The 27,616-nt window shown below is 44.1% G+C and overlaps 2 protein-coding genes across 11 annotated transcripts in view; one reads left to right on the top strand and one right to left on the bottom strand.

The window, feature by feature from the left end:
• The window catches only part of KLHL6 (kelch like family member 6), a 36,844-nt gene extending 17,975 nt beyond the window's left edge, over positions 1-18,869 (bottom strand). The window contains exons 1-4 of one of the 8 annotated variants that reach the window (XM_053307781.1): positions 18,631-18,869; positions 18,361-18,545; positions 16,169-16,231; positions 6,670-6,835 (exon numbers count right to left, since the gene is read on the bottom strand). In XM_053307781.1, the coding sequence (XP_053163756.1) occupies positions 6,670-6,835; positions 16,169-16,231; positions 18,361-18,374 (243 nt within the window). In that variant the 5' untranslated portion in view covers positions 18,375-18,545; positions 18,631-18,869. Of the gene's footprint in view, positions 1-6,669; positions 6,836-8,838; positions 8,945-10,831; positions 11,367-16,168; positions 16,232-16,420; positions 16,538-18,360 lie in introns of those variants that run through there. The other 7 variants (XM_053307786.1, XM_053307783.1, XM_053307784.1 and 4 more) reach the window with 7 other exon arrangements.
• Positions 17,158-27,616, top strand: part of KLHL24 (kelch like family member 24) — a 36,772-nt gene continuing 26,313 nt past the window's right edge. The window contains exon 1 of one of the 3 annotated variants that reach the window (XM_053307791.1): positions 17,158-17,272. The gene's annotated coding sequence lies outside the window, so the exon portion shown is untranslated. Of the gene's footprint in view, positions 17,273-18,497; positions 18,633-21,678; positions 21,770-27,616 lie in introns of those variants that run through there. The other 2 variants (XM_053307789.1, XM_053307792.1) reach the window with 2 other exon arrangements.

Genomic DNA, 27,616 nt, shown 5'->3' with positions numbered 1-27,616 from the left:
GAGGATAAGCAACAGGGGCAAAGCAGAACTGGTATGAGAGAACCTGTTCAGACACCCATCTGTGAACTTAGAGGCTGTAGGGAAAGTGTGCACACAACAATTCCAAGTCTCAAGTTAGGTGTAATGTTCAATTTTTCATATCTGTACCAAAGTTTGTGTTTGCATGTGGCTGTGGATGCCCATAATGATCAACTCACCCTGAACTAGAAGCCACCATGGACAGACATTTCCCTTGACATTATGTGCTGAGAGGCACACAGAAGATAGAAATGGGTTAGGGGGTGGGAATCCCAGATCATGAAAATGGCGAGGCAAAACAACACTGGGATTGGCAAATCGCAGGTCCAGATAGGACAGATCTACACAAGGAGGAAAGGAAAGGCCTAGGAGTCCTGGGGTGCAATGATAGTTTTTTGCCCAGGGTTCTGCAAGGTCCTAAAGATGGGTACTTTGAGGATACAAGGTATTTATAAATTGTGATCAAACTCCTTACTTTGTGATATTAGCAAATCGCACAACTGTGTAATTATTGTATGATAATTCTGAGTACATAATGAACATTTGTAGGTAATGATGCAGCAAATGTGAGGAAATTTGTGGTTAGAGTCAGGGTTTTCCCAGACTATCAATTTATAGCACAACAAATGTGTAGTTATCTCTCGATTGAGACACATTCTTTAAAAGAACTGCTTCTGTTGTGGGATGTCTTATTTTCTTCCCTCAGCTACTAAAATCTGTAGTGTTGTCTGGAATGTGGTTGTACAAGTGTCACAGGACTGGATATTGTTGCAATATGACTGGTGAGAAATGATGCAATCACCCCCTCTTCCCCAGGCCCCATACATACTTTCACTAGGTTATGACCTCTAATTGACTAGTCCCTAGGAAATGTTTGGAGATCTCCCTCTTCAGTTCCACCCCCAACATACACGCATATCAATTCACACACACAAACCACAAATTTTGCTACAATTACAAACCTAGACAAAGACTTAAGACTCAAATTAAGGCAGTGGGTGGGGGAAATTGACACAAGACTTGCCCACACCATGCCTAGTTTCATCTCCTGTGTAAAACCTTTTCAGGCCCAAGTCCTCCTCGTTTCAACATTGAAAGCTCACATCACCTGGCCTTTACAACATCTGGAGTGGGTGACATCACAGGTTTCTTCATCAATAGGAAAACCATACCCCTGAATCCATTATGTGTAGACTGGATATGGTCTTTGGGATTTGGAGGGTGGGCCTACAAAGGCTAAAAATGGCAGGGAAGGATGCTTGGACCTGAATATCTGGATAAGCCTCCAGAATTACAGATGTGGAAGGGATTTCAAGAATCATCTAGTCCATGCCTAGCAGACATAAAGGCTGCTCACATGAGCAGCTGTACCCGGGCTAGCACAGCCCTGCTGCTCGTGTGAAGCACCAGGATTGGGGCCAATCCTGCCCCACCGGGTAGCCCGGGCTTTTGCCCTGGGCTATTACCTGGGTAAAAGGGCATGAGTGCACCCTTCTACCTGGGTTCCCGATCGTCTGTCTACTCGGGCTGCCTGAAGCCCAAGCAGACACAGAGCTGGGCACACTTAGAGTGCCCGACTTGCGGAAAATCCCCCGATGCATTGAGCTCCTCGTTTGGTGCATTGAGGGATTCCTGGAGGCCGGGTTGCATTTCTTCCACATGGCCGTGCAGCTCCTGGCAGCACCAGTCGTGTAGGTGCATGAGCCACATGGCCAAAACCAGCAACAGGATCATTTGGGGGGAAAGTAAGATCAAGCCTGCCTTTCTGCCCCACTGAACCCTTCCCACCCTGCTCACAGGTTGTGAGAATGACCTTAATAATTCTTAAGTGATCATCTAATTACTCTAGGAGATATCAGCCAATAGCCCTAACCATCAGTGCTCCTAGCTATCAATAAAACCTCTGATAGATTTATTAGTGGTTTGTTTTTGGTTTTTGTTTAACAGCAGACAGCTTCAAAATGTTCTAATTATGAAACAGAATGAAACATATAATTAAAAGGAAAAGAGAGAAGTGAAAAACCAGAAAAACCATTTTTAAAGGCTCTGTAGATTGGTTTATGTATTTACCGCAGAGCCTTCTGCCCAGTGCCATGTCCTGTTGACACATTTAGGCTGCTCACCAAAACTGAATGATAACAGACTTAGCCTATAAAACACTTGGTTCCTGTTTTTAAAGAGGCATGTGGTTAATGTTTAGAGAAACGAAGCTTACAAATATGCATATCTGCAATGTTTGTTAAATGTATCCACTGCATTTTGTAGAGTTTCTCCTCTCTACTCTCATGTACATCTATTTACTCTATAATGGCCCAGGTATATGTGCAGTCCAAGAGCCATGAGGGGCAGAAAGTACTTGTTAATGGAACAAACACTGCAACTAGCTGTGCTAGTCCATTAACCTAATGGGATTGCTGCTCAAAAGAACATAAGAACAGCCCTGCTGGATCAGGCCCAAGGCCCATCTAGTCCATCATCCTGTTTCACACAGTGGCCCACCAGATACTGCTGGGAGCCTACAGGCAGGAGTTGAGGGCATGCCCTCTCTCCTGCTGTTACTCCACTGCAACTGGTACACAGAGGCATCCTGCCTCTGAGGCTGGAGGTGGCCGATAGTCCTCCGACTAGTAGCTGTTGATAGACCTCTCTTCCATGAAGTTATCCAAACCCCTCTTAAAGCCATCCAGTTTGTTGGCTGTCACCACATCTTGTGGCAGAGAATTCCACAAGTTGATTATGTATTGTGTGAAAAAGTACCTCCGTTTGTTGGTCCTAAATTTCCTGGCAACCAATTTCATGGGATGACCCCCGGTTCTAGTGTTATGTGAGAGGGAGAAGAATTTCTCTCTATCCACTTTCTCCACACCATGCATGATTTTATAGGCCAAGATCATGTCTCCAGCAGTTGTCTTTTTTCTAAACTAAAAAGCCCCAGGTGTTGTAGTCTTGCCTCATAAGGAAGGTGCTCTAGGCCTCTGATAATCTTGGTTGCCCTCTTCTGCACCTTTTCCAGTACTTTTCCAGTTCTTCTTCTTCTTCTTCTTCTTCTTCTTCTTCTTCTTCTTCTTCTTCTTCTTCTTCTTCTTCTTTCTTCTTCTTCTTCTTCTTTTCCAGTTCCTTCTTTAGATGTGGTGGCCAGAATTGTACGCAGTACTCCAAGTGTGGCCGCACCATAGTTTTGTCTAAAGGCATTATAATATCAGCAGTTTTATTTGTAGTTCCCTTTCTAATGATCCCTAGCATGGAATTGGCCTTTTTCACAGCTGCCACACATTGAGTCAACACTTTCAACGACCAGTCACCAACAGCTCAGATCCCATCAGCGTATACTTGAAGTATGCTCAGGAGTGTAGGTACAATTGAGCAGGAGGAGGAAATGTCCTCCAACTGCCAGTATCCGGGGACACCTCAGGGGCCCTTGCCCCACCACCGGCATCCAGCCAGTGAATGAAGCACTGAAGGTCAGCATTCCATGTGCCCATGCTGGCACACACACCCCACCCTGACGCCAGCACATCAGTGTGCTTCTGTCAGTATGTACAAGCGGGATGGCTGGCATCAGGACATGGACATTCCACCTATGGGCCTCTTCCAGCTGGTGATCTCTTCATTCATCAGCTGGTTGCTTCTTTCCTCTCCCTCGCTCCAAGTGAGGGAGAGAAAGAAAGCATCCAGCTGGTGAATGAAGTAATCACTGGCTGGAAGAGGCCAAAGGACAATGCCTCTATACCCTGATGCAGTCCATGCTCCTGACACTGACGCATGGGCATCAGGAGTGTGGCCAGAATCAGGGGAATGGCCAGAAAAGGGGTCCATTTTCAGTTTTAGTCCCAGCGTGCACTTCAACCATGCTATGCCCCTGTTGCTGCTGCTGCAGCATTACTACCAATCCTTCTCAACCTGTACATTTGTAAACACACTCGTTTTTACAAAGATGTCATGAGGCTTAAGTGTCAGTTCCGCCAAAGAATATGGATCCTGGAAAGAATGCCATGAATTTTCCACTGCTCAGCAAAAGGAGAATGGAATCACACTGATATTGCCCCAGTTGGCCTCTGGAGAGGAAACATTCATAAACTTGTGCAGCTTTTCCCTTCCATCACCCATAATGGAAAGTAAGAGCATTTTCACCGCTGTTACTAAGAGCAACATTTAGTATCTGGGATACATACTTTGTGAATGTTAATAATGCGGAATAGAAAGTGGAAAGGAGTCAGTTTTAAATCAAATGGATGCTTCTAGCCTTATATATATATAAGGCTTATATTCAAATTACAGTTATGGGAAATGAAGAAGAAGAAGAAACCCAATCGTTTAAAATTGCAGTCCTATACACATTGTATAGGGTTTCCTGCCAACTGCCACATTGGGGGCAAACAGCTGCTTTTGGTGGGATTTTTAGTGGAGGAAATGGCACACAGGGAGGGACTTCCCCTTCCCCTTCCCCTACGGTCCTGCTCAGTACTGAGCCTCCACCACCACCACCCCAGCCAGGTGTTTTAATGAAATGAGAGGCATGTCCAGAGCACATTTCCATGGCACACATTTGAGTATATGTCTAGTTTCACCCTTACTAGATAGTAAGTCCCAGTGATGCAGCTCCTGCCTGTAGGCTTCCAGTGGCATCTGGTGGGCCACTGTGTGAAACAGGATGCTGGACTGGATGGGCCTTGGGCCCATAAGAATAAATGTTCTTATGATGTCCGTAGGTTAGGAGTAAACATGTTTGGATTCACTCTGCATGCATCAAAGAGCAGCCAGTGAGGCAGAGAGTGGGCCATTTCAAGGTGCTAGGGTATTTAGGTTCCCAAAAGTCTAACCCACAGGCTGCCAATCAGCCTTCACTATGCTAGAGAATTTAAAGCACTCAGTACAATTTGTAACTCTCATTTTGTTCCATCTCCACTTTGTTTCTGATCTCAATTCAAGGTGTTGGATGGTTGGTTGGATGGTTGGTTGGTTATTATATTTGTACACTGCCCCAAACTTCCATCTCTGGGTGGTTTACAGCAACATAAACAAATTAAAACCTTAAAACAATTTAAAACCACAAGCCTAGTTAAAAAGCCTGGGTGAATAAATGTGTCTTTAATGACTTTTAAAAAGTTGTCTGAGCCGGAGAGGTTCTTGTTTCAGCAGGGAGCACATTCCAGAGCCTCAGAGTGCTGGACTAGGACCGGGGAGACCCGAGTTCAAATCCCCATTCAGCCATGAAACTAGCTGGGTGACTCTGGGCCAGTCACTTCTCTCTCGGCCTAACCTACTTCACAGGGTTCTTGTGAAAGAGAAACTCAAGTATGTAGTATACTGCTCTGGGCTCCTTGGAGGAAGAGCGGGATATAAATGTAAAATATAATTAATAATAATAATAATAATAATAATAATAATAATAATAAATAACAACCTTTAAAGCCCTTGATAGTTTGGGAATGTGGTGTTTGTGGTTAATCCATTCATTGATCCAGGCCAGCTTTTGAATGGTGCTTTAGATACTTTTATTCCAGTCCTGGATTAGAGGTGGGGCTAACAAACAGCCAGCAGCAAGAGCACCGAAGGCAGACTGAACTTAAAGTTGTGCCCTCAAGTCAGTGTCGACTCCTAGCAACCACAGAGCCATGTCATCTCCCATGCAGTGTGAGATGATGCCTTTCGGCACCTTCCTATATCACTGCTGCCCGATATAGTTGTTTCGGGGATTCAAACCAGCAACCTCTTGCTCCCTAGGCAAGTTACTTCCCCGCTGCGCCATTAGGTGGCTTAGACTGAACTTACCTTTCTGTAAGGTAAGGAGAGCTAGTCTTGTGGTAGCAAGCATGACTTGTCCCCATAGCTAAGCAGGGTCTGCCCTGGTTGCATATGAATGGGAGACTTGATGTGTGAGCACTGCAAGATATTCCCCTCAGGGGATGAAGCCACTCTGGGAAGAGCAGAAGGTTTCAAGTTCCCTCCCTGGCTTCTCCAAGATAGGGCTGAGAGAGATTCCTGCCTGCAAACTTGGAGAAGCCACTGCCAGTCTGTGAAGACAATACTGAGCTGGATAGACCAATGGTCTGACTCAGTATATGGCAGTTTCCTATGTTCCTAAATAATCTCTGTCTCATTAAACTGTTAATATTTCTGATTTAACTCCACTGTCTTATCCTTGTATATCACAGCTCTTTCCTCTGGATTCTACAGGGACCAACCTTTTAAAATAACCATCTCTCCCTACATAAATCTACCCATTCTCTTTGTGTGTATTCCCCCACCTATGGAAGTCCTTTTGCGGGGTGTTGAGTGACAGGCCCTTTTTGATTGCTGCCCCTAAGTTGTGTAGTTCTTTGCCTCTTGTGGCCCATTTGCCCCTTCATTTCTGTGTTTTCCACTTTGGGCTAAGATGCTTTTATTTTGTCTGGCATTTGTATGGGTTTTATTGTCCCCCTGCTGAATTCTTGTTCCTGCCACTTCTCAGTTTTACTTTTTAATGTTGGTGTTAGTGAATTTTTAATTGTTGATAGTTTTGTTCTATTGTATATTTGTTTTATTCATGTATTATCTTAGAGCTGTGAGCCTCCCAGAGGAGCAGGATATAAATTCCTCATGAAATACATACATTTATTTCCAGTGCTGCATACCCTAGAAATACATGGACTAGAAATGTTGTTCACTTACTTGAAAGAGACTGGCAGCTTCCAGGACTTTCTGCACATTTTCCTTTGTGATCAGCACTTTGCTTGTATAAGTGTAATCCAAAAGAATTTGCATTGTTTCAGCATCAACTCCCCTAATTACTATTTTTTCCTCATATTTTTCTTTTAAATCATTGCAAAACATCGCCCTGAGAGGGGGTGAAATAAAAGTGTTACAGTACATCTAGAAAGACTCGTCAGACTGTAAGATACTCGAAACAAAGGCTGCCATCCAGCCTAATGCTGCACTAGTGCAACGAACAAAGATGCATTCACACAAGAAGGTCATGTAGCTGAGCAGATGCCCAAAGTTGCTCAGTCTCTTGCATTCTTGGTCCGCTTGTCCAAACATTGCATTTGCACAACCACGATAGTGTACAGCTTTGCACCATTCCCTGAAATGTATATGAACTGAAGAAGAGGTTTCACGGTAGGAGGCACACCACAGGTTCAGCAGCACAACACTTGTCTGGAATGCAAGCTCCCAGTTTAGTGAAAATAGCTAGCGTAACATTCTTGCACTAGTGAACAATATTTGCATTAGTGCAGCATTAGTCTGGATGTCAGCCAATAATATTATTGTAATATTTAGAATGTCTATAGACTTCTAACTACTAGAAGCATTTCACATACATAAATGTATTATTGTACTTTTTATTTAATTAAACAATTGTAGTTTTACATAAACACCAGGGGATCCAATCTTTGCACATCTCAAACAATCTGCACACCTAATCCCAGATCACCAAAATCATGACCAACAGAATCTCCATTTCATCTGGATTAAATTTCCGCTTATTCACTCACATCCATTCCAGTGTAGATGCCAAACATTGGTTTAGAAACTCAACAGCCTCCCTGAGGTTAGAAGATGGAAACAATAGACAGAGCTGGATATCATCAGCATACTGATGACCCCCCAGCCCAAATCTCCCAGACATTTATGTAGATGTTAAATAGATGAGAGACAAGATAGATTGTCAATGGCCATGGTATGGAATAGTACCACGATCACATTTTGAGACCGACCCTCCAGGAAAAACTTTATTATGATCAATGGCCAAAAATCATAGGCAGTCATGTTGGCCCATTACAATAAAATCCAAAATGTAGGCCAATATCTTTATTAGGACCAACTAAAATATCATGAAGTAGTGAGCAAACATTTGCGTTCTCTAGAACTCTTCCTCAGGCTAGAAGATGCTAAGCAAAACAAAGGGTGGGAGACAATTTGGGGCATGATGGAAGAGCCCCAAGATCTGTACTCTGTAATAGCCTGAAAATAGGGTACATGAGGTTTTAGACAGACTTATCATCATCATCATCATCATCATCATCATTTATATACCACCACCACCCCACAGGATTACATAGGGGAAAAAGAACAAGATGGTTCTCTGTCCCAAATGACGACGACTCTCAATCTAAAATGAAATTCAAGGCAGACATCACAACAGCCACTGGAAAATGCTGTGCTGGGTTCAAGAGGGATAGTTGCTCTCCGGCTGCTAAGGCGAAGAGTCACCACTTAAAAAGCTACATCTTTGTCCAGTTAGTGGGGGTTGGTCTCTCCTAAGTGTGAGGCAGATTTCAGCTTACGCTGAGGCACTGGGACAAAGAAGCAAAAAAAATGGCTGTACCCCCGTACTTAAAAAGATATTAAATCTAGCAGTTAATTTTAACTGTTTCCAGCATTAATCAGAATACAAAGGTCCTCTGTGTATCTCTGCCTTGTTGGTCAACGCTATTGGGATGTATACACATATTCACTAATTGGTTAGATGAATCAATTAGAACCTTTTGATTAATTAAAAATGTGCATCCAATTAATCAGGCAGCACATTTTTTTAAAAAAGAAAGAAATAGCTATATTTCTATCACCTTTTTACTACAAGTACTTATTAAAACAGTGGTACCCTCCATCACAGAGGAAACATTCTTCTTTTCATACAGAGGATATATGTAACACTTATCTTTTGTAACACATATTAGCATCATACCAAAAACATACTTCAGAACTATTTTCTCATATGAAAATAATACAGATTTAATCTATTAATTAATTAAGACTGACACAATCAGCTAAAAATTTAGTAACAGTTATAACACATCCACATCCACAAATATAAACATTGGTGAAAATCTGATTTACTTTTTTAAAAAAACCAAATTTGAGGAGGCATACTCCTAGCTTTTGTAAAACTCAGACTTCCTTCCACAAAGTTGGCCATTCCTCCAGTAAGGAGCTTGGTGAAAATCTGTTGAAGAAAATTCTGAAACATAAGGTAGCCATTTTCTCACTTCAAAATTAAGAATTTTCTTTTACTGGTTATGTATACATGAGATATGGGCCTCATTTTGTCTTCCTAGTCCATCCAAAGTATGGTTAGAATCTTAGTGTACCATCACATATTTATGTGCTTGTGTGTGCGCCTGTGTGTACAATATAACTTGTGATTGACTTATTGTTATGAGTTATTAAGAGCCAACACTTTCCTCCAGAAAACTGGATGCAAACCATTAATGCCTAGTTCTCAAGGAACAATTTTATTCGAGCTCTATAAGAAATATCAAGGTCACTTTTCAACCAAACAACACTCCCAAGTTTTTAGTATTAACTGCATAAATACTATTACTATCAGACATTTCTCTCATTGATAAAAAGTTGTGTGGATCGCATAAACTTTATCCACAGAATGGAAAAGTTTATGTAATTTAGAAGACTCTGTTGTAAACATGTGTTTTCTTATATTGCAATTTGGACATTACAAATCTGCACAGAGAGGAGTAATACCAACCTGTCAGGAGACTGTCATCAGTAGAAATGGCTGCACCAGTGCAAGATTTGTTTACAGCCTGATCCTATGCACATTTACTCAGAAATAAGTCTCACTGAATTAATAGAAACTTACTCCCAAGTAATAGGATAGAATTGTAGCCTTAGTCATTGCCTCAATATTTTTGACTGTCAGGCAACTGATAAAACAGGGACCAAGATCAAGACATCTTAAACTGGTAGATATATTGAAATAAGGCTGAGAAACACCACAGTCTCCAGGATACAAGATGCATTCTTGTGCCAAAAAACAAGATAAGGCCATGCATCAAATACAATGACATGCGAGTAATACGTAATCTGTGCCTTCTTTTCTTTTTCTTTCTTGTAACATAATCTTGCTAGCAGAAATTGTTTTTATAATTAAAATATAATTTTGACGACCACAACTACTATGGATATTTATATTCTGCTTTTGACAAACTTTCTCAATGCACTTTACATTGAAAAATAAAGAATCAATGAATAAAAAATAACTCTTATTTTTATAAGAAGATCTTATTAAAACAGAACTCTATCAGGGGAGACTAATGCTTGCCTAACATGGCCTCAAATTGCATGTCAAATCAAATGCCCTAGAGATATTTTCTTTGCTTCTAACAGCCAATAATTAGTTTCATACATTGACCTGAGGAGTAATGTTTGGTATCAGAGGTTGAAATTGTTTCTTCTCTCACCCTACCTGCCAGAAAAATCTGCTGGAATTTTACTGACTGGGATTGATCAGTAAATTTCCAAACTTTCCCACATTATTAGGAAATGGAATAAGGCGACAGGTTCATGTGTGGATTGGTAACTGGTTGAAGGACAGGAAACAGTGTAACATTTGTTTTTCAATGTGTCTTCAGTTTATTTCCATCAAGTTAGAAAATTATACTGTGTCGAGGATGTCCCTTCTGGATCTTCTGAATATCTTCTCTTTTACATTTTTAAAGTCACTGCTTGTTTAATTTTAGAACTGAGAGAAAGATAGGAAACTAACACACTTCTTTGTTCTTTCCCTGCCTTGTTGGCTTTTGCAGTGGTGCATTGTCTTCTCTGAAGCAGTTTGGAAGGAAATAATCATTCAACTTCCACATGTGAAACCGTATTAAGGATAAGATACTTAGCATTTCCCCATTGCCTTTGGAATCTGGATGCTGCTATACCACCAAATTATGGACTTGTAGAGGTTTATATGCAAGCTTACAGAGCACAAGCAGATTTAAATCAAAAGTGTGATCATTTTGCCATCTCACAAGCATAACTTCCAGAGACTGCCCTCATCATACCAAATGAAAAAGCATTTTCTTTTAAATATCCCACTCACCTAAAATAATTGCTTGCTGCTGCAAGAACCACACGGTGGCACGAGAATTTCATGCTGCCTACACACAAGGTAACATCTGTGAGAGAATTTTCCAGTCGGAGGTTCTCCAAGCCATTCTGCAGCACCATGGATAGGCCCGTGTCATCAAATTTAACCCTTTCGTTACTGGAAACTTCCACAAGCTCTCCCATGTTCCGGGAGCATTCATTTTCAAAAGACCCAAAAGTTTCCTCCTCCAGGTTCCTCTTCACTATGTCTCCCATGTTTTGATCAGCAGCACATCATCCCATTGATACTTCAATCTAAGTTGGTTCCTGAGCTTCAGACAAGTCATACTGCAGAAGTCAGGCGGATTTCCTGTTTGGGCCTCCCCGCTTATCTACAGCTGTCACATGCACATAACAGGAAGCCTTGCACTTTCTCATCCTGTTAACACAAAGTTGTTTGGGTTGTTGTTTTTCTTAATCCTGCACATTTCAAGCAGTTTCAGTGTGTCTAAAGAAGTCATTCAGATGCCTCTGTATAGGAGATCACAACTAACTCTAGACCTCTGAAACTGATCTGAAATCAGGTTTCTGCAGTGTAACTTGTCTGAAGTTCATCCAGATGTATCTGACCAGCAGCATGACAGAGGCATCATGGAGATATCTCAAGCCTCTTCAACCACAAGCCTTCTAAGGAATGTATACAATGAAAATAAACCTTGTATTTGTAGATGTTTTACTGAAAACTGATGTTATTCCTCAGTAGACGCCAGTTGGTGAATCTCTTTCATAAGTCAATATGTTGGGGATGCAATGCGCATATTAACTCCAAACTCTCAACAAAAATACCTTTTTATTGCACACACAAAGAAAAACTAAAAGTTGGTAAACATAAAAACATAAGACATTTTGGTGTGATACACCATCCTCAGTTTAAGTAAAACAAATGAGCTTTCATAAGTTTAAAGCTGTCTGTGGTGACTGCAGGCCTAGTGGAGAGAGAGTAAAGAGTACACAATGAGGAATAGCACATCAAATTGCTATTGTTCCACAGTTTACCTGAGAACAGGTGCTGCACCCAGCTCTCCCTCTCTGCTCTTGGACAGTAAAAAGATATGTAGTCCTAGGAGAAGAAAACAAGGGAGCATACAGCCAGGCCACTGATACAGCCACAGCACACAGCCAAGCAACTGATCATCCAACTGCCAGCGGTTGGGTGGCTGCGATAGGATGAAAGAGGTGTGAATAGCCACAATGAGCAAATGAAAACAGAGTCTGGATGCAGGGAGGCTGTGCCAACCTAAACAAAAACTATGTGTCAGAAAGGGGAGAAACAACCTTAATGTGATTATATTTTATTGTTTTATGTGATCTGCCTTGGGATCCTTCTGGACTGAAAAGAGAAATAACAAGAAGTTCTGATAAGAACAAATCTGCCTAATTCCCCTTCACTATAATATTAATTTATAGTTACCATTTTCACAAATTAACCCACTTCTGCCTCAAACATTCATGAATCTGCCATCTTGAATTGAGGTGGATGACATCATCACAAATTATACTGTTGGAGTATCCCTATGTTTCCCTACAACTCTACCAAATTTGGTCCAATTGGTTCGATGGTTCTCAAGTTAGACTACTTTTGGCTCAAACGTTCACACATCTGCCGTCTTGAATTGGAGTGTTTGACATCATCATAAATTATGCCATTAAAGTGTCCCTATGTGTCACTACAAATGTGCCAAATTGGGTTCAAATCAGTTCCCACTTGCATCTCAAATGTTCATGCGTCTGCCATCTTGAATTGGGGCAGATGACATCATCACAAACTACGCCATTGAGCTGCCCTATGTGTCACTAGAATAAGGGGACAGGTTCATGTGTGGATTGGTAACTGGTTGAAGGGCAGGAAACAGAGAGTCGGAATAAATGGATAGTTTTCACAATGGAGGTAGGTAGGAAGTGGGGTCCCCCCTGGATCAGTACTGGGACCAGTGCTCTTTAACTTATTCATAAACAATCTAGAAGTTGGGGTGACCAGCAAAGAGGCCAAATTTGCAGATGACACTAAACTATTTAGGGCAGTGAAATCCACAACAGATTGTGACGATCTCCAAAAGGACCTCTCCAAACTGGGTGAGTGGGAGACAAAAGGGCAAATGTGGTTCAGTGTAAGCAAGTGTAAAGTGAGGGACATTGGGGCAAAACCCACCAACTTCATATACATGCTGATGGGATCTGAGCTGTCGGTGACTGACCAGGAAAGAGATCTTGGGGTTGTGGTGGACAGCTTGTTGAAAGTGTAATCTCAGTGCATGGCAGCTGTGAAAAAGGTTAAATCCATGCTAGGAATCATTAGGAAAGGGATTGAAAATAAAAATGCTAATCTTATAATGCCCTTATACAGATCTATGGTGCAGCCACATCTGGAGTACTGCATACAACTTTGGTCACTGTATCTTAAGAAGGATATTGTAGAACTGGAAAAGGTGCAAAAGATGGCAACCTAAATGATCAGGGGCCTGGAGCACCTTCCTTATGAGGCTAGGCTACAGCATCTGGGGCTTGGAAAAGAGGTGACTAAGGGGAGACATGTCCAAAGTGTATAAAATTATGCATGGAGTGGAGAGGGTGAACAGAGAAATTTCTCTCTCTTACACACAACCCTAGAACCAGGGGTCACCCCATGAAACTGAAGGCTGGGAAATTTAGGACCAACAAGAAGAAGTACTTTCTCACACAGCACATAATTAATCTATGGAATTCTTTGCCATGGGATGTGGTGACGGCCACCAGCTTGGAAGGCTTTAATAGGGGCTTAGACAGATTCATGGTGAACAGGTCTATCAGTGGCTACTAGTCTGGTGACTGTGGGCCATCTCCAGCCTCAGAGGCATGATGCCTCTCAATACCAGTTGGAGGAGAGCAACCGCAGGAGAGAGGGCATGCACATACCTCTTTCCTGTGGGGCATGGGCTCCCCAGAGGCTTCTGGTGGGCCACTGTGTGAAAGAGGATGCTGGACTAGATGGGTCTTGTGCCTGATCCAGCAGGGCTGTTCTTATGTTCTTATAACTGTACCAAATTTGGTCCAAATTGGTCCAGGCATTGCAAAGTTGATAGCTAGTGGCGGGGGGAGGGGGGGGGAGGTGATCTCATAAACTTAAGGAAAGTAGGCTAAAAATAAATCAAATCAAATCAAACCTGTTTTTTAAAAACTGCAGTAGTTAAATGAGAAGTACAATATATCTGAGCTAACCAAAACTAAACTTGACTATAATACAATTTTGGGCTACACTTTCATACTATAAGTTAGTGTTAATATGGCACATATGCTATAATCATCAGTTAATTAAATCCTAATTGTTATACATGCAGAGTTTTCCAAGTGTGAAATGATGGTGCTCCCAATGCAAGGTGTGAACAGTTGCTAGGAGAGGCATAAGATTTTCCCTAACCTTCTTCCAGTCCAGTTTTCATACATGTCTTGATTGAACTAGCAGGTGGAATATGGATCAACTATACCATGGTCAGTGTAACAAGAGGGATTCCATGTATCTCCATTCACTGTAGTGATTAACAGCAGAAAGAAAAAAATAGGCTCTGCTGGATTGACTTTAATGGTTGAGTCATATCTTTATTATATCTTAGGGCATAATGAATGCTTCTTGCTGCACAGATCCTCATTGCACGGAAATTTTCTATATCTCTGTCTGATGCCTCCAAGGATATTTGAGACTAGTGTGGAAATTTTCCACATGGTTAGAAGAAACCATATGGACAGCTATACTGGATGTTACCACCACTGGGAAGATGGTCACCATGCAGTAGTCTCTTGTCACAGGCATAAGATAATGGCTGACACATTGCATAAGGCAACATAGTTGGTTCTGAACTGTTGCTGGAGGTGTCTAAAGCAATGCCTGCAGTGTAGCGGAACAGGGGTCATCATCAGCTACTACTTAAAATTGTACTTCCAGGGCACTACACCTATTATTTCCAATGGACATAGTGCCACAGAAGTGTGACTGCACAATTTTAAGTAGTAGTGGATGAGCTATGTTCCCCAGCATCATTGGTATTGCTTTAGACACCCCAAGCATCACAGGAGGTTCAGAACCGACTGCGTTGCCATGATATGTCAGCCAGTATGTACACAAGCCCTTAGGCATACTGACCATGGCTCAATCCATTTTCTTCTTGACTTAAAGAGATTTGTTATAATGGCAACATTTCAAGAGCCCTACTGAGCTGAATGGAGGTAAGGGGTAGGTGGGTTGCAAAACCTCCTCTGGAGTAGTTTGCTCATAAAAGTTATGGTGTGACAAGATTTAAGGGATCTAGTAAGACTATGTGAAGATGAATACAGAATAGTAGGTTTGTGCTAGCAAAGCTGATGGCCTTAGCAAAGAAGGTATCACTGAAATAATGAGTAATAGCTGGGCCGGGCGCAGAGCATCTGCACCTCTAGTTCTCCCCCCACCCTCTCATTTCCCCTCTGTTCTCAGACCCACCCCCCGACTGCCTCCACCACTGTTTTCATTCCCTGCCCATTGCAGCTGTTTTCTTTCCCCGCCTGCCTGCCCGCCGCCCTTTTCTTTTCCTGCCCGCTGCCGCTTTCTTTCCTGCCCACTGGTCGCCGTTTTCTCCCGCCCCACCACCGCCATTTTCTTTTTCCCCTCACCCGCAAGTCTGTCCACTGCCAGCAGCGCTTTCCTCTCCCCCTGCCGGCAGTTCACTCACAAACTCTAGTGAGAGCTGCCACACACATGGGATTAGCAACGAGTTTTATACACACGCACACACACACACACACACCGCCTAGAGATTTACATATCAGGTGGTATAAAATATGACAAAGAAAGAAAGAAAGATGGTGTGAAACACATTCCTAGCCCGTCATATCTTACAAGCTCGTCATATCTGACAATATTTGCCTTTTGGAACAATCCTGGATTAATAGTAACCTGAATGACTCCTTATCAGTCACACCAAGATCAATATGCATGTAGTATGGATGAACCTAGCTAAGTTCCCATTAAACATCAAATTTGTTCCAGATTGGTTTAAAAATAATAATAATCCTGGATTTTGCTCTGAATGTCTTAGGAATAACTTCATTTTGCCAAAGGGGTAGTAAGGGATACCTCTGGCAAGGGGGACTGCCATAAAGATCCTCTTGTCAGTAGCACTGGTGAAAAATGCTACACAATGAAGGTTTCGATACATTCCCTTTGCAATATTATTTCACCCCAGTTCTGTTGTATCTTTCAGTTAGTAGCACTGCTTTAGTTGCTGTGGAAAAAGGTGAGTGAATCTAGAACAATGGTGAAAATGGATAGAACGTCCATTACCAGAACTTTTGATCCTGTACCAAACTGAAGCTGTCATAGTTGGTAGTGGAATAGTATATAACTCTGAAAGGCAATGTAGATCAGAGAGTTCAGAACAATACGTCCCTGACTTGTAAACAAGACAGAGATCATGGAGAACCTGGGAAGAAGGCAGAGAAAGGTTAAATAATATGGCATGTCTAGAATCCTGGTGTGGTCAGCCGGGGTCAGTTAATGACTGAATCAAACAATCCAATTATCAGTAGTACTCACAGCAGATATATAAGTTAATGCCTGGCAGAGAAAACAGAACCTTAGAAATAGTATTGCATAGTACTGCATATTCAAGTCTTCATTCCTTTGAGCTGATGACTGCCATAACGCTGCCTACTTAAAGAAGATTGGACATGATTATGTTTTTCTGAGCGCTTACAACTTTTCCAAACAATAATCAGAAAGCATATTTATTGTTTTTAATAAAATAAAATAAAATAAAATGAGAATAAAATAATAAAATAAAATAAAATAAAATGAGAATAAATAATGAGAATAATAATAATAATAATAATAATAATAATAATCTGTATACTTAATTCTCTTAGCTGGCATGTGTGGGGATGCATGGGGATCTGGGGATGCGTGGCAAGACCCGCCCTGGCTGCAGCCATGACCAATGAAAAGGTGGGGGCGGAGCTACTGCTCAGCGATGGGGCAGGCAACGGATGAAGAAGAAAATGGCGGTGGCGGGGCCCTGGCCTGGCAGAGAAATAATGGAGGCATGAGCAGAGCTCCGAGAAGGAGTTAAGGGGTGTGGGCGGCAAGAAAGAAGCTTTTGCAGCTTTCAGACAATGCACCGAAAAGAAGTGAGGGGGTTTGGGCGGCAAAAAATAGCCTTTTGCAGCTTTCGGTCAGAGCTCCTGGAAGGAGCGTAGGGGGTGTGGGCGGCAAGAGAGGAGGTTTTTCAGCTTGCCGCAAGTGCTCCGGAAAGGAGAGAGAGGGTGCAGCCAGTGAACCGCGTGCCAGGCACGTGGTGCTTGCCAGGCCATGGCGAGGAGCCGTTTGAGCCCGTTGCTGCAACAGGGAGAACAGAGGTTTCGCCACTTCCTGCCACAGCACCGAAAAGGAGTGAGTGAGGGGGTGTGGGTGCCCAAAAGTTGAGAAGCAAGGCCGAGCAGTGTGGACGGCGAAGAAGGAGGAAAGAAGGAAAGGAGTATCATGGCGGCAAGCAGTGAGGGCGAGCAGTGTGGCCGGAGAGGGAGGAGGAAAGCAGTGTGGGGGGGCAGTCTGGGAAGGAGTGAGGGGCTTGAGGGCGGCAAGAAATAAGCTTGCGCCGCTTTTGGCAATAGCTCCGGGAAGGAGTGCCGGGTGTTGCCCTGGGAGTGGGGGGCAGAGCGAGCGAGAGAGTGGGGGAGAGCGAGCGAAAGAATGGTGGTGGGGAGAGAGCAAGTGAGAGAGTGGTGGTGGTGAGGAGAGCGAGCGAGAGAGTGGTGGTGGTGAGGAGAGTGAGCAAGAGTGGTGGGGGAGAGAGCGAGAGTGGTGGGGAGGGAGGGAGGGAGTGTGGGGAGAGAGCGAGAGAGGGGGAGGAGAGTGAGAGAGTGGGGGAGAGCGGGAGCGAGAGAGTGGTGGTGGGGAGAGCAGGAGAGAGAGTGGTGGTGGTGGGGAGAGCACGAGCGAGAGGGGGGAGAGAGGAGCGAGAGAGTGCTGGGGCGGGAGAGAGAGTGGTGGTGGGGAGAGAGCCAGCGAGGGAATGGTAGGGGGAGAGAGCGACCGAGAGAGTGATGGGGGAGAGAGAGCGCGAGAGAGTGGTGCAGGGGGAGAGTGCAAGCAAGACAGCCGTTTGGGGCGGGCATGCCACCGGCTCAGTGCGCACAACGGCACAAATGCTCTGTGAGGGTCAGCTAGTAATAATAATAATAATAATAATACACTCTTCAACAACAACAATGTTCCCAAACGTGGTTTAAAAGGAAAACAAATCTTAAGAAGATTGTCCCCAAAGGCCTCAAAATCTAAAAATAAACACAAGGAAGACATCAGCCACAGAAGGAACGCCGTGCTGGGTTGAAGAGGGACAGCTGCTCTCCCGTTGCTAAAAATAAAAGAGCTACCACTTTCTAAAGTGCTATATATAACTATATGTAACCGTGCTTATCTTTTTTTTAAGACCTAAGAAACTAACATATTTCCTCAAAGGCAGCAGATGCTTAACTGACCTTGATAGATACATAAAATGAAACAAGGCATTGCGTTGCAAACGATCCGTCCCACTGCACTACATCTCCCAAGAACTATTGCAGCCGGTCCCACTCTGATTGGCTGGCATGTCTGTGACATCATGTGTTTTGGCTCTGGAAGGTCACATGTTTCGGGGTCTCCTTTGTTTTGAGTGGAGTTCGAACTTGAAACAGACAAAAAGAGAGCGAGCTAGCGCGAAGGGACACCGCTACTCAGCTTCTTCTAATCTACAGGGAACAGCGACTCACAGGTAATGTCTTGTCTAAACTCAGCTGCCGAGTCGCATGAGGACAATTGGGGTCGGGTGACCGGAGCATGGTTTATTTCCATCTGAAATGGGCATAGAGAAGTGTAAAACAACAGTAGTGCCCTTAATCGTCACGAATTTGAATTAAACGTTACTGTTCATGGTAACCCTCCAAGTAATAAAAGTTACAAGGAGGGGAATCATGCCCTCCTTTGGTCCTTCTTCCCTCCCACCCTTTCGCAAACGGCCTTTCTTTCCAGGAAGCTGTCCTTGTCCGATGAATTTCAAAGAAGTTTCAAATGCGTCTAAATTTTGCCATTTGTTTGCTTATTTGTTGGCAGATAAGTGCTGTGAAATCTGTAATCGAAAATCTGCGCGGATGCTGTAATGCCTAGTTATTGTTATGTAGGCAGGGCAGAGATAATGACATACTTCGTGGCGCTATTTGCTTCTTAGCCCTGTTGCCTGTGCCAATATTAAAAAAGCCAAACACCGTTAGTATTGCCGAGTGCATTGTTCGCGCATAGAGAAAGGAAGTGGAGTTCATCTGGAGGTGGAAAACAATGTGCGTGGCGGAGGGGTGCGTGTTTTCTCGATCGGTACTCTAAGGACACGTAAATAAATACCGGATTTGCACGATTGGCGAGGGGAGGAGAGAAGAAAGGAGGGGATTGGAAGCAACACTGCGGCTCAAGGCTGATCACGACTGGTGGAGTTGCTAGACTTCCTGTTTCCTCAAGGGACGCTTCGTCGTTTGGAGATCTAAAAGAAAGACTTTTTCTGTCCCCGTCGATCGGCCCTTCTCTTCTCAGGCATTGCCCTCTGAGTAGGGCACCTACTCCATATGCTTTGCCAGGCATTTGTGTTTGGCACTGAAATTGGCCAGGAGCTGTTAGGCGGTCTGGATCAATCCTGCAAACATTTGGAAAGTCTTCCAGGATTAACCCCTACCCTACCCCCAGTTTCGCAGCGACCCTCAGTTTTTATTTAGGGGAGCCGTTGTGGCCGTTCGGTGCCGTTTTATGCTTAGTGACAGAAGGGCCGTACCTCGCCTTCCTTGCCGTATCAGCATAGAGACCTTGGGGTCAATCCCCCGATGGCTGGCTGCCATTTCCCCTTGCCCGCGCCCCCACCACCCCCCGGCGGAGTGGCTGAGTTGGCCGGCTAGTTCTTCTGGATCAGACCACTTTTCCGGGGCCGGAGGGAGGCTGCACAATGTATGGTTAAAACACGCAAGCCTTTGTGAGGAAATGGAAATGACTGTTCGAGGCTTTGTTTCGCGCGCACCACAAATAAGTGCGGGGAGAAGCGGGGAAAGGAAAGAAGGGACCCATCTTTTCCTTCCCCCCTCCCTCTCTTCCGCCTTTGCCGCCCCCCTCCCCCCTAACATATTATAGTTTGTTCCCTCTTGACAGCCGGGAAGGGTTGATGCAGATTGGATCACACAACCGAAGAGCTGTGGAAAAGTCGCGTTCTCTTAATTGGGCATATCATGCGAGAGGGCGGGGCTTGTCTCTCCAGCCAGCACAGCAGTAGGACTGTTCAGGGTGAAGGTGAAGTGGAGGGTGCGGGCGCGAGAGGCAGCGCCGCTTCTTGGGTTCGCGCTGAGGCCGGTTGTGTAACGTTGGTGGCGCTCTCGCTGGAGAGAGTTGGCTCAGGAAGGCGGTTATTCTTTCGCCTCCAGGGCTTTAAATAACGCCTGTTCGTCGTCCCTTGGTCCCAGCCGCGCGCTTCTGAAGCCGCCGTTTCTTTGTTCTCTCCGGTTGCACACTTGCAATCCGAAGTGGCCGCAGGGAGGGTCGACCCCTATTATTGGGAGACGACGTTTCTCTCCCCAATAGTACGAATAGGACAAATATATACTACTTTTCAACAAAAGTTCCCAAAGCAGTCTACATACAAACAAATAAATAGATGAATAAATGGCTCCCTGTCCCTAAAGGGCTTACAATCTAAAAAATACACTTAAGACGGATACCAGCAACAGCCACTGGAGGAATGCTGTGCTGGGGATGAATAGGGCCTGTTACTCTCCCCCTGCTAAATAAAGAGAAAAAAGGTTGTGCCATGGAGTCTGTGTTGACTCCTGAGGACCACAGAGCCATGTGGTTTTCTTGGTAGAATCTCCTGTGTAGTATGAGATGCCTTTCAGCACCTTCTTATATCGCTGCTGCCCAATAGAAACACACCAGCGGAGATTCGAACCAGCAGCCTCCTGCTCTCTAGGCAGGTTGCTTCCCTGCTGCACGTTAGGTGGCTTAAATAAAGAGAAGCGGCACTTTAAAAAGGTGCCTCTTTGTTCACCTAGCAAGGAAGTTAGGTATGTTCTCTTCGGTTGCACACTTGCAGTCTGAAGTGACTCTCTTCTTGAGAGACAAGTTTCTCTCCCCAATAGTATAGGAAGTACTGACACTTCAGAAAAGAAATCAGTGTCAGGGAATTGCACAGACATGAGCAGGGTTGCCAACTCCTTACTGGAACCTGTTCCTGGGCCTTTCCCAGACAGCAGGCTTTACCACAGCATTAATAGGGATGAAATACTGCCATTTGTGGGGCATATTGGATATTTTGAATTTTCCCAAAAACCCAGTGCAAAAAGTTGACATTTTTGCCCTGGACATAAATCAGGCTAAGCTCCAATGTACAATTAAAACCTCAAATCATGTATGGAGTGCTCCCAGGGGATGTGTGCATGAAACTCGTATTATTGTGGTTGCAGGATATTGGATATTTCAAATTTTTCCAAAAAACCAGTGCAAAAAGTTGACATTTTTGCCCTGGACATAAATCAGGCTAAGCAATGTACAATTAAAACCTCAAATCATGTATGGAGTGCTCCCAAGGGATGTGTGCATGAAACTCGTATTATTGTGGTTGCGGGGATGGGGGTTCTGGCTGTCCCCACCCATCTCCAATTGGCCCTGTTTGGGTTCTGACCTCTTTGTGCTGGCGGCAGCCATTTTGGAGGGTCATGCAGATGGCCAGTGCGTGTGCATGGCGGCCTCCAAAATGGCCACTGTCATCACAAAGAGGCCCAGAATGGACAGAAAATGGACTAAAACGGCTCGGGCCTGTTGGAGACCAGGATGAGGCCGGTGGGGGGAGGGGGACCACTGAAATCTACCCCCATCCCCGAGTCAGTGAGTTTGGCTAGCGGGCAGGAGGAGGAGGTGGTGGCTGGCGGGAGGGAGGGCAGCTGTGTGGCTAGCTGGCCGGCCTTTGGGAAAAATAAGTGAGGCAGTGGCAGGCGGGGGGAGAGAGAAAATGGCTCTGGCAAACTAGAGGCGCAGATGTTCTGCGCCCAGCCCAGCGAGTTTACAATATAATATAAATATAATATAATATAATATAATATAATATAATATAATATAATATAATATATAAACATTACATAATTAAAATAGAAATGTACAGATCATATAAATAAAAGATAATATCTCTCTTTAAAAATTTAATAACACATTAAAAACAATAATACATAAAACACAAAGCAGTAGTAGTAAAAACAATGCTTTCATTTAAAAGCCTGGGTGAAAAGCCACATCACTTTCCCCCTAAAAACTGTCAAAGAGACTGAGTAGTGGATGCCAGCCAGGAGAGCATTCCAAAGCCTGGGGGCAATGCCTGAGAAGGCCCTGTCCCGCAAGAAGGTATGTATGTGTACATATGTACCAAGAGGAAGCAGTTTATGCAAGCACACCCAAGAATTAACAAGGGAAAGGTATGTGCAGTGGGGCCTAGATGTACCTCCCCAGTGTAAGACTATATCAGAGTGGAGCCTACACGTGTGAAGAGGCGAGGGCGGCCACAGCTGGGTGGCAGGGGCCGGGCAGCCTATCCCAGACTGCTCCCTTAGGGAGGCTACTGCTGTTGCCATCGCCACCCACCCCCATAAGCAGTGGGGAGAAAGGGGTTCCAGGGGCCACCACTGAGTGCCATATTACAGCTTCACCCCTGGAAGAGTGCCAGCTGCTGGCAATAGATAGAACTTTTACTGCAGGCTTTATGAAAGAATAAAACATATGTCAATGTGGTTGTTCTGGCAAGTTGTGGTCTTGTGAAAGTCTCCCCCCCAATGAGTTGGTTGTTTTTTTTAAAAGGAAATTAAATAATTTTTCATAGGCCCAATTGAAACTTTTCAAAGACACACACCTTGCAAGCGCAGGTAGAAAGAGGAGGAGCAGCATCCCGCCTCCTCTAGAAAGCCATTGACCAGAAGGGGCCAGAAAAAGACTGGGGAGCAAGCAGTGTGAACTGCACATGGGGGGGGGGATTGCAAGGAACAGAGAGGAACCCTATTAAAACAAAACCAATGTGAACAGCCCCCAGGTTTCTCCGAATTATCTTTATTGAGCTTATATGCAGCCTGCCCTGGCGGTTATCTTTGAAGAACTTGTGTTTTTGTGCTAAAAATTCCTTGTAAGTAAGGAATGCATCTGGAATAGCCACTGAGACTATAATTTTACTTATTAATTATAAACATTGGGCAGCATATATACCAAGGTAGTCATGAACCACAGGGCTCTGTGGTCACCAGGAGTAGACATCGACTTGATGGCACACTTTACCTTAAAGTTAGTCATGACTAACTTGTCTCATTTATCTCAATGGTTCTTTGTCATGATTGTTTAAGCTGGATGGTGCCCATTTATTAGCCATCTTTCCAGTGCTTAAGGTGGCTTTGAATAATACAATCAAAGCTTGAATTCAGAAACCAACAGTAACCAAATAAATGGATGAAAATGATAATAGTTGCATTGTCAAATCAAAATAATTATTTCTTTATGGTTGCTTTTGCACTTACAAGTTCTTTTATAAGAACCAATGAAATACGAAACTTAGCACTCCCAAAATAACAGTGTGAAGTAATAAAACTTTGGTTGCACAGGGCTTGGGGTTACTGCTGCACTCCTCTATAGCAAAATATATTATTGTAAGGTTCTGTGTTCTGGAAAGTTTGGCGTTCATCCAATGTAACAAATGAAACTACTCAGGAATAAGAAATCCTACTTGTTAGTACAATTTCATGATTCAAGATGAGAGCTAAATCTTGGTATATACAAGCTCAGAATTTATACTCGATATATCAGCAAAAAAAAGGCAAAGGAGACAAGATTCCAAATGGGCAAAGGGAGAGAAACAAGAAATTGTGGCTTCGAAAGCACGCCACTAAAACCAGGGCATTGAAGATATTTTTATGGCATGCCAAACATCCAGATTGGACTACTGCAATGCGCTCTATGTGGGGCTGCCCTTGAAGACAGTTTGGAAGCTTCAGCTGGTTCAGAATTATTATTAATTCGATTTCTATACCGCCCTTCCAAAAATGGCTCAGGGCAGTTTACACAGAGAAATAATCCTCTCTAATAAAACGCTTGGTGTCCGTCTGTGGACGGACACCAAGCGTGCGTTCGTGCCTGCCTGTTCTGGGCATGCGCGAAGCGCATGCCCAGAACAGAGCAAGGCAGCCGCGAATGCCAGCACCCGGCGGCCATGTTGGGGCCGGGAGAAGGAGAAGTGGCCGCCACCCACACCGGGAGGAGAGTGCGGGCGAGGCGGCGGCGGCGGAGCCACGGCCAGAGGTGGCGGTGGCCGCGACGGGGCAACTGGCGGCGGGAGTGCGGGTGAGGCGGCGGCGGGGCCAGAAGCGGCCGCCGCGGGGAAAAAAAGTGGCGTGGGAAACGGTGGCCCAGAAGCGGCCGCCGCAAACAAATGAGAGAGACGCCGGGGGAAGAGGCGGTGGGGAAGCCGGCTGAGGTGGTGGCGGAGCCGCCGCCGAGGCCTGGCGCCGCCAGTAAAGCCGGGCGGGGGGAAAACCTTGGGGCCCTAGCCCGATCCCACCATTCCTGCCCCCCCCCATATTACTAAGGGCCAAATTGGCCCTAAAAAATGCCGCCGCGGACACCGCCGCCGAACCGCCCTCCCAGCTGCCCGATGCCACCATTTCTGCAGGAAAGAGGAGCTCGCTAGCAGAGCTCCTCTCTCTGCAAAGGCTCTTCTCAAACTGGCGCTTTGAGCGGAAAGGACACCCTTTCCGCTCAAAGCGCCAGTTTGAGAAGAGCCTTTGCAGAGAGAGAAGCTCTGCTAGCGAGCTCCTCTCTCCTGTAGAAATGGTGGGATCGGGCAGCTGGGGGGGCAGTTCGGCAGCGGCGTCCGAGGCGGTGGGGGCCGAAGCCATTACTAGCGCCCGTTTTTCAACGGGCTAAAATTCACTTGTAAATAAATAAGATGGCTCCCTGTCCCCAAAGGGCTCACATTCTAAAAAGAAACACAAGATAAATACCAGCAACAGTCACTGGAGGTACTGTGCTGGGGGTGGATAGGTTACTCTCCTAACTGGAGAGTAACTCTCCAGTTACTCTCCCCCTGCTAAATAAAGAGAAACACCACGGTAAAAGGTGCCTCTTTGCCCAGTTAGCAGTAGAATGCTGCTGCAAGGATGCTCGTGAGTGCAAGTCACTTCACGAGTATTACACCCATTCTGTGTCAGCTTCATTGGCTACCAGTCTGCTTCTGGGCTAGATTCAAGGTACCGGTATTTACCTTTAAAGCCCTACACGGCTTGGGGCCAGGGTACCTGTCAGACCGCATTCGCCCATATGAACCTGCCAGGGCCCTCCGCTCGTCACTTCAGTCTCTGCTCATGGCACCGCCATCCAATTGGTGCGGACTAGAGACAGGGCCTTTTCGGTTGTGGCCCCTTGACTTTGGAACGCCCTTCCTGAAGAGCTTTGCCATGCTTCCTTTCTCAGTGTTTTTAATAGCAATAGCACTTACATTTATATACCGCTTTATAGCCGGAGCTCTCTAAGAGGTTTACAATGATTTAGCATATTGCCCCCAACATTCTGGGTACTCATTTTACTGACCTCGGAAGGATGGAAGGCTGAGTCAACCTTGAGCCCCTGGTCAGGATCGAACTTGTAACCTTCTGGTTACAGGGCGGCAGTTTTACCACTGCGCCACCAGGGGCTCATTTAAGAAACAACTAAAACCACATCTTCTTAAGATAAGACTGGATTTCAGAAGATAGCAAAACCTATTAAATATTTGGGGATTACTTTAACAGGGAACAATAAAGATCTGTTCAAGAATAATTACCAGTGTGGGATCTTCTTAGCAGACTTAAATAGGTGGAAAAAACTTAATCTTTCTTGGCTGGGAAAGATAGCATCAGTTAAAATGAACATTCTACCAAGAATGATTTTTTTTTATTTCAAATGATTCCGGTTAAGATAGAAGATAAGATGTTGAATACATGCCAGAGGCACATAAATTCCTTTATTTGAGCTTACAAGAAGCCAAGAATCAAGTTTAGGATTATGCAAGATGCAAAAGAATGGGAAGAATTGGCTGCCCCTAACTTGAAATTATATTACCATGCCAGCTGTTTGACATGGATGTCGGATTGGATCAGAGAGCCATAGGTCCGATTATGGATATGGAGGGATCAGATCTTTCAGATGGGCTACATACATTTTTATGAATTAACATAAAAAGAAATGATCAGGACATAAAATCCCACACAATCAGAAACAGTCTGCTAAGTGTCTGAGATAAGTATAAGAAAAGGATCAGCCCTGAACTATCACCTTTGGCAGCTATTTTAAATATTTTTTTCCATAAAGAAGAAAAATCTAATAAGTCTGATTTATGGACAGAGAAGGCATATAGTATGCAAAGTTTAAGTACTGGAAAAGCAAAATTTAAATCCATTCAAACTTTTACTTTGGAATGGTCCGAGGAACATTCATGGTTTAAATACTTAAAAATTAGTTCTATAATGCAGAAAGACATACAAAGACAAGGTGGTAAACTCAGAGACTTAATAGAATTTAAAGTATTAATAACTAGAAATGTTGATCATTTATTGGGATTGATATACAAGTTGCTGTTGAAATATGATTCAGAAACAAAACAGATTAAAGGCTGTATGATTAAGTGGATGCAAAATTTAAACAGGACAATCGATATTCAACAATGGGAACATAAATGGAAAGTGAATATTAAATTTACAGCAAATAGTACCTTAGGAGAAAACTGGTACAAAATGTGTTTTCATTGGTACATTACTCCTATGACTCTGGGGCGTAGCAAGGTTGGAGTGGGCCCAGAGTCAAGATTTTAAAATGCCCCCACCCCCGCCTGAAGCTCAGCTCATGAAGTAAAAAAATCTTAAATGAGGCTGAATAGTGGTAACAAAAAGTGTGTGTGTGTGTGTATGCCACAATCTGAATTATTTTTAAGGTTTTGTAAATTGTGGACAATGCAGTTCATTTAATGGTACTAGAGAAAGACATGCTGTTCTGGTAGCTCCAGGTCTTAACACTCACATCAGTTTCGGAGGATGAATACAGGTGGAAGCCCAGGTGGGTGCACGGTTGGGGGAGTCAGTCATGTGACTTTCCTCGGGGGGGCCAAGGCAGTGGGCCCCCAGACAACTGTCTCCCCTTGCTCTATTATAGTTACGCCCCTGCTATGACCATAAGAAAGATGGACTGTGATTACTCAGGAGATTGCTGGAAATGTAAGAATTATGTGGGGACTTTCTATCATATGTGGTGGACTTGTGGCAAAGCACAACAGTTTTGGGGGAAAATTCACTCTGAAGATGCAACATATTTATTTATTATTTTATTTTTTACATTTATATCCCGCTCTTCCTCCAAGGAGCTCAGAGTGGTGTTTAAATATGAACTTTCCTTATTCACCGGAGCTTTTCATATTAAATGACTAAACTTTGTATACCTACTAAACACATGGAGTTGTCCTTATATATGATTACTGCTGCCAGGATTTTTTATGCTGCCAGTTGGCGGTCACAGGCAACCCCGACCTTGGATGAATGGCTACTAAAGCATGGGAATATGCCTCGATGGCTAAAGTCACTGCTTATTTGCAGAATGCCTTGACGAAACATTTGCATTAACATGGGAAACTTTCATAAATTATAATTTAGCACAGGGTCAACATTCACACCCAAGATT

The sequence above is a fragment of the Hemicordylus capensis genome, chromosome 3, assembly GCF_027244095.1.
Source record: "Hemicordylus capensis ecotype Gifberg chromosome 3, rHemCap1.1.pri, whole genome shotgun sequence".
Classification (NCBI taxonomy): Eukaryota; Metazoa; Chordata; class Lepidosauria; order Squamata; family Cordylidae; genus Hemicordylus; species Hemicordylus capensis.
This window is presented reverse-complemented; position numbering and strand designations above follow the sequence as displayed.